General features: G+C 32.9%; 1 protein-coding gene across 1 annotated transcript; it reads right to left on the bottom strand.

The window, feature by feature from the left end:
- Positions 1-2,740: 2,740 nt before the first annotated feature.
- LOC111376726 lies at positions 2,741-6,485 on the bottom strand. Its single transcript, XM_022999709.1, has 4 exons — positions 6,344-6,485; positions 6,080-6,265; positions 4,574-4,715; positions 2,741-2,914 (listed from the first exon to the last, which is right to left on the bottom strand). The coding sequence occupies exons 1-4, from the start codon at positions 6,410-6,412 to the stop codon at positions 2,742-2,744; spliced, it is 570 nt and encodes a 189-aa protein (XP_022855477.1). The 5' UTR covers positions 6,413-6,485; the 3' UTR covers position 2,741.
- Positions 6,486-6,720: the final 235 nt, after the last annotated feature.

Raw genomic sequence — 6,720 nt, forward strand, 5'->3', positions numbered from 1 at the left:
CCATAGGATAGTCCAATCTTGTTTCGTAGCAAGGTGGTCTACGAACAAGAGAGAGGTTTAGTAAGGAGGTCAGGCAATTGATCTTGCAGATTAAGGGCATGTTCGTCTGATGAAGGAGAAGCCCATGAAAGATGGTGTTTTTCAGAATCCGAAGCAACCTCTTGATAGTAGCCCAATGAGTCAAAGTCAGAGTCAGCTTGTGTATGAACTAAGATAATTTATTCACAATTAAGACTTGAGATTCTAATCTTTTAAGATAGAATTTCAAATCTTAATACCGTATTAAAGTCCATTAAATTCTAATGAATAATTTGATTTGGTTAAGATTTAAAAAATTTGCACATAAATTTTAAGATTAATCTGCTCAAACGAGTTACCATATTGGAGGACATGTCAAGGATAAAATCCCATTTCGGATAAAGATGAAAATATAGACGAGATTCTAAAGGTCGGATTACTTCTCTTAACAAAGTTGACTTTTAAGATGGAATCCCAAGCCCTAATACTAATCAATAGCATGATTTGTGGCATTCAACCGTGTGCTGATTTATAGTCATCCATTCTAGTATGTTCTATATTGTATACATTGGCAAAATTTAATGACTATATAGTGTAGCCTTTCACCAATATATGTGCAGTGTAAAGTTCTTTTATGGCATAACAGGCAAACATTCTAACGAGCTTATCAATCTATCCCCCATGATGTCTTCCACTGTCAACACCACTACATTCCTAGTCCCACACAAATTTGAAACTACCATGGTTGTACTCAACGCTCCTACACAAATAAATGAAAAGCTTACCCCTTCCACCTTCCCTCAATGACGAGCCCAATTAGAGGCATTACTTATTGGTTATGATCACAGGTGACTCAGTTTGTTCAAAGAAACCTGATTCCCCCTCCCACGCTGCATGCTCTCTTTGGGTTCACCAAGACAAACTCATCCTTACGGGATTCTGTCATCCTTAATATGCCTCACTCTGTCACAACCACAGAATCTAAACCTTTGATCTAAACTCGCCTTTGTTCATTAACCCTGTTTCTTAAGTTCTACATCTCACAATGAACCCCTCTTACTGCAACTTTGCATGATTGTTCTGTACTTTTGTTTTTTTAAACCTCAAGAGTTAAAGGATATGCACTCCATCGCCTAAAGTAAACGTCTCCCCACGTAGCAGTTTCAACAAAATGCCCATATGAAGCAAGTAAAGAACACGACTTCCAGTTCCTTGTATTCACTCTAAACATCCATGGTCTATATATTTACATGATGTTAAATTCATTAAAGTGGTTTTAATTGTTTACCTTTCCGCATCTACTAAGCATACAGTCACTGTTGCAGATAAAATCAGTTGATAATGGACTGGTCATTTAAGAGATTCCAATTTGAGTCATCAACTGTGAGGTCTTGTCCACAACACCTCATTGCATAGTCACAAGAAGATTGCACCATGTGCTTGCTCCAACTAATCTTTCTTCTCTTGCGCCTAGAGTAACTCTTGCTGAACCAACAAGGTTTAATTTTAATGTATTACATTTGAAGTAGTTTATCATAACTTCACCTCATTTCACATTTATTATCATTCTTGTCGGTCGTTGCCATTACAAGAGACTTGAATATTCACAATGCAGCTCAGATAGGAACCTCAATGCCAAGAGACTTTTCCATAATGTTGTTGTTCTCTCTAAATCCAATACTCGAAGGAGAATAAACAAATGTAATGTGGAAAAAGATAAGGATATTTTCTGCCACAAACTAAAACTAATACAGATTTTCTTTTCCTACTTGGATGACAGCAATTCAAGACACAGGTAACACTAGCGAAAGGATTTATGCATTTAAACAATCAGACTAAATAAAAACTCAAGTCTGCTTTCAGTTAAACCTTCCCATGATAAATCCAAAGCCAATACTCTTTCGCCTCCATTAATTACCTCAATATGCAGTATCTTGTCAAGACTATTCCTGGACAGCTAGTTTTTTCTGTTGGAAATGTTAATAAAGATATATTAATTTAAGCCACCGTTTGGATACAATTTATAAATTGGTTTATAAATGTAGTCAAAGTCGAACATTAATTCAACTACACATTCATAACTACTATTAATTATTATCCTCAATTCTAACATAGTGGCAAAAGCACAATTTCCGAAGAAAAATATACTTGAGGATTCATAATTTCCTATACAGATGCTCAATGAAACACGATGTAGAAAATTATTTTTCCATCCTGAAAATTCACCAATTTGCAGAAATACGTAGTTTCCATGGGAAAAACACTTTTTAAGTCAAAATTCATCGGAATGCCAAATTTCAATTATATGCAAGAAAACATTAGAGAAATAGTAGGAAATATAAGAAATAATTATAGCGTCCACAACTTCCAGTCCTAAAAGTATAAAGAGCAAATTACAACAATAATTAAAAAGAGTGTGTGTATAAAAATGACAAATCACAATAAGTGTCAACTCCCTTTTATATAGTATATAGATGAGAGGGACCAATATTTGTGGAAGACACTTAAAAGTTCCCTTCATTATTGCTAAAAGTGCACATCTAGCATATTATATGAAAATAAAAAAGTTAACAATCTACTAATGGCTCTATATTTGGTCAGACTACAATCTTGTGCATTACAAATGTGCAGGAGAGCACATGCAATCACACTGTGCAATTGCATTCTAACATCACAGGGAAATTGCATTCCAAGTTAAAAAAAATTTGTAACTGACGATTACCTTATTTCTTTATCAAGTCAGGTGACTCCATTCCAGTGTTAACGGTATCTGGAGGTGTAGCGAATCCATTTCGTTCGTCAGAAATCAATAAATCATCACTTTTTATATTACTGTTTTTGTATTCTCTCATTGAGTCAGAAGACGCTCCAAATATCTGCACAGTTAAACTTCCACCTGTTTATCAAAAAGAACCAACATATTACCATAGGTTTCATGTAGAAGGAAAAGAAGCAAGCAAATCAAATTTTTTGTTTCCAGATTCCAGTGTCCTAGTTTTTCTTGATGTGAGACACAAGTGATTTAACGGTTCATTTATTAAATGATTTCCCTTGAAAAGATAAAACCAATTATTTCTATATCTGTTAGTTCATTTACAACATTTCAGACTTCACTTAGGGTGTGTTTGATACACCAAAATTTTCCATGGAAAATGGAAATAGAATTCTATTTTCCAACTTTATGGTGTTTGATAGGGTTTTATTTCTATGAAATTGCCTTTTCTTGCTTGTTTCGGGAATTGATATTTTCTTGGTTTTTAAGGAAAACCAATTCTTTGGAATTCCATGTTATTGTAGCATTTTGTTTTTGTTTTTTTTTATTGATTTTCTTTTTATTTTTTATTTTTTTTGTGTTGGTAATGGAAACAAATTCTAAGATTTATTGTAAAAAAATATTTCCTTTTAATTGATAATTTTCATGTAAAACAAAGCCAAACGAACACCCAAAGATAGATGATTTTTTTTTTTTTTTTTTTTTTTTTTTTTTTTTTAACAATGGAAACAAATTTCATTCCTAATACCAGTAAATTCTATTCCTTTAATTGACAATTTTCATGTAAAACAAAATCAAACGGACATCAAAAAACATTTTAATTTAAACATTTTCCACGTGAAAAATTATACCAATCAAATACAATAATTTACAATTCCCAGGAAAACAATTTCCCATCAATTCAATTCCCTGTAATTCGTTTTCTTTCCACTCAAATTTCACCTTTGCAATCAAATGGACCCTTACAGTTTTTAGTTATTCCATGTTTTGGTTTTTACTTCAAGTAGGATTGCTCACATTTTTCCACATTAAACAAAGCCAAAGTTTATGCCTATTATCACGATCTAAATCATGTTATGAATTAGGGTTGGACAAAATCTCAGACCAAACCGAACCGACCAAATTGGATGGAACCAAACCGAGTAGTTCTTAAATTAAATACTCAAATGAATGTTTGAATCGAGAACCGACGGATTCGATTCTCAATTCTAAACCAAGAACCGAATAAAAACTAAATCTCCCTATTTTTTTTTATCTTAAATAAGTCAAATTATTTTATTTTTCTAAATAAATTTGCTAATTAATTAATTAAGCCCAAACACAAACTATGATTTTCCTATTTCTAATTTTCATCCCAAGCTAAGCTTAATCAACTTGACCTAAGTTTTATCCAAATATCTTATTCTACTGATGTGCCTTTTTTGCCATTTTGGAGAAATTGAATTAGAAGCTCATTATTGAGAGCTCATTATCTTCCTCTTTCTGTAATTTTAATAGTCAAATTTACGAAGTCAAATTTACGAAGAACTCAACAAACTCAAAGCCCCTATTTGAATTCCTTTTAAGTACATCCTGTTGTCAATATAAATGTTGAGAAAGGAATACAATGGAAAAAACAAAAGAAATTTCATTGAATTTTTTTTTTCAAATTCAAAAAATTTCAATTTAACAATGAGATAATATTCCAAATTGCCTTGGAACCAAAAGGACAAACAATCTTTTTTAGACCAAAAAATGAAGTTGAATAAAATGCATTTATTTAGAAAAAGAAAAGTATTTTACCTATCACAAGAGCAGCCCCAATCCATCCATTAATGCCCCATCTCTCACCAAGTAACAACCAAGCAAATGCAGCACCCCATACTGGTTCCAATCCATAAATTATTGCAGTTTCTGTAGCCGAAACATCACACATGGCAGCTATCTGTGTAATCAAAATCATACTGAGACTAGATAACAGAATCTAATCATATATATTTCACGATGATTGAGGAACAAACCCTATGATGCATGGACATGTCAACTACGGTCCCATGCTCGTATCCGACGCACGTCGTGTCATGTCTTACCGAACAACGACACTCTTTAGACACTTTGTGACTCAAGTTTGACAAGCCACATGAAATGTCCTATTTTTTATATATTATTTAACACTCAAAGGATACTTTAGGAACGTTCTTCATGCAAGAGTTTGACATGGCATGTGCCTTGCCCTATATTAAAACGTATAAAATTAAAGGTATATATAAATTTAAAAGTTTAAAGAATTTAAGTTGATGTGTTCATGTCCTACTTTTTGGAAAATCACGTGTTGGTGTGATCGTGTCGCATCAAGTCCATGCAACATAGAGCAAAACTAATTGAATATCTTAGACACCAAAAATATCATGAGAAAAAAGAGAGAGCCAGAGAGAGAGAGAGCGAGCTATGTGTACAATTCATCCCCATTTGTTAATTGTGAGAATCAGCTGTAATTTACCATAGTTTGTCTATCATAGCATCATGAAATCAATAGTGAAAAGATATTGAACTACTTGATGGGGTTTCAAATATCATAATAACAACAAAAAATAATAGAGACTATATGGCATGTATCTGAGTTCCCATATATATGGCATATTGGAGAAGAAAAGGCAGCTAAATTTGCTGTGCTTCAAGGCAGGTACAGAACGAAAATGAACTTTTTAAGAGCCTGAGCCATTAGGACAATGGATCAAGAAACCACATCCTGATGCTACTCTTCAAGAAAGATAAATGGAAGATAGTACAGAACTGGAGAAAGATTGTCAAGTCAAGTAAAGTTTTGTAAGTATGATAAACCACATTTAAAAAATAGATAAATAAAGAGTTTGTGAATGTTGCAATTTGGTTAAATTCTTCTATCCATGGCAACTTATTATTATTTCCAATAAAGATAGGATACTTTCCCAAAATAATGCATATTTTTCATTCAGTAATGAATAGTGATAACTACCAACACAAATATATTTAAATAAACTAATGCTGGACACAGCCAGAATTCCTTGAAATAATCCGTGCCAAATAATTATAGATGATGAACACCTAGAGCATATACTCAGAATAGACAAAAGTTACAACATAAATGGAATGCTGTACAACAGCGATAAAAAGATTACAATGAAATCCAGTAGACAGGAAAAGAAAATGAGGAAAAGCGAAATACTGTACCTCAAAAAGGGAAAAAGAACACCCTTTGCACACATCTAAGGTGAGAAGTAAAAAGGTAATCAGAAACAAACATTTCATTTTGAAGACTAAATACTGTACCTCTACCCATAAGCATAGACTTGTTGAAAATATGCCAGTGTAAAGTGCAGGTATCCAAGGAAATGTTGCAATCAAATGCCAACATGTTGCCCACGTCCAAGATGATATATTTGATTCTTGAATGCCACCCCCAAACCAGGTTTCCATAGAGTACCAAATAGTTGAGAGAAGAGCAACAGTGCATATCTGTAAGAAAATAGAAGTTTACACCAACAATGATAAAGAACTGGTGGTAGGAAGTACTCACATTAATAATGAACTCGCCTCATATCCGAGGAGTGGTAAGTAGTTTTCTTTACTGGTACTTCTCGAAATATGTTCAGTTCTAAGCATATGAATCCCAAAAAACACAGCACTTAAGAAGTTTAAAAGGTCTCCAACCTGAAATATTTCATCAAATCAATGAACTTATCTAGGTAAATGTACTTGGTTGAACAAAAACCAACAAGAATCATGGTTCCATTCAGATAAATGTATAGGCCAAGAAGCACAAACATGAAACAAACAATATTCGTTAGGGACATGCTATCGGGATTGCGTTCATTAAAATATTTTAAAATTATGTATTTATATGACTTTTTAAATTTTGAAGAAAAAAAAACAACAACAACAACAACAACAATATTGACCTTTTAACTTTG

Source organism: Olea europaea, unplaced genomic scaffold (genome assembly GCF_002742605.1).
Source record: "Olea europaea var. sylvestris unplaced genomic scaffold, O_europaea_v1 scaffold1555, whole genome shotgun sequence".
NCBI classification, from domain to species: domain Eukaryota; kingdom Viridiplantae; phylum Streptophyta; class Magnoliopsida; order Lamiales; family Oleaceae; genus Olea; species Olea europaea.

Bases quoted from the DNA above. Each gene is read 5' to 3' on its own strand.
- LOC111376726 (XM_022999709.1), bottom strand. From the start codon at position 6,412: ATGCTTAGAACTGAACATATTTCGAGAAGTACCAGTAAAGAAAACTAC. The intron at 6,266-6,343 runs GCGAGTTCATTA...ATTTTCTTACAG, and splicing joins TACCACTCCTCGGATATGAG to ATATGCACTGTTGCTCTTCT. The intron at 2,915-4,573 runs GTAAAATACTTT...TTTGATAAACAG, and splicing joins TGGGGCTGCTCTTGTGATAG to GTGGAAGTTTAACTGTGCAG.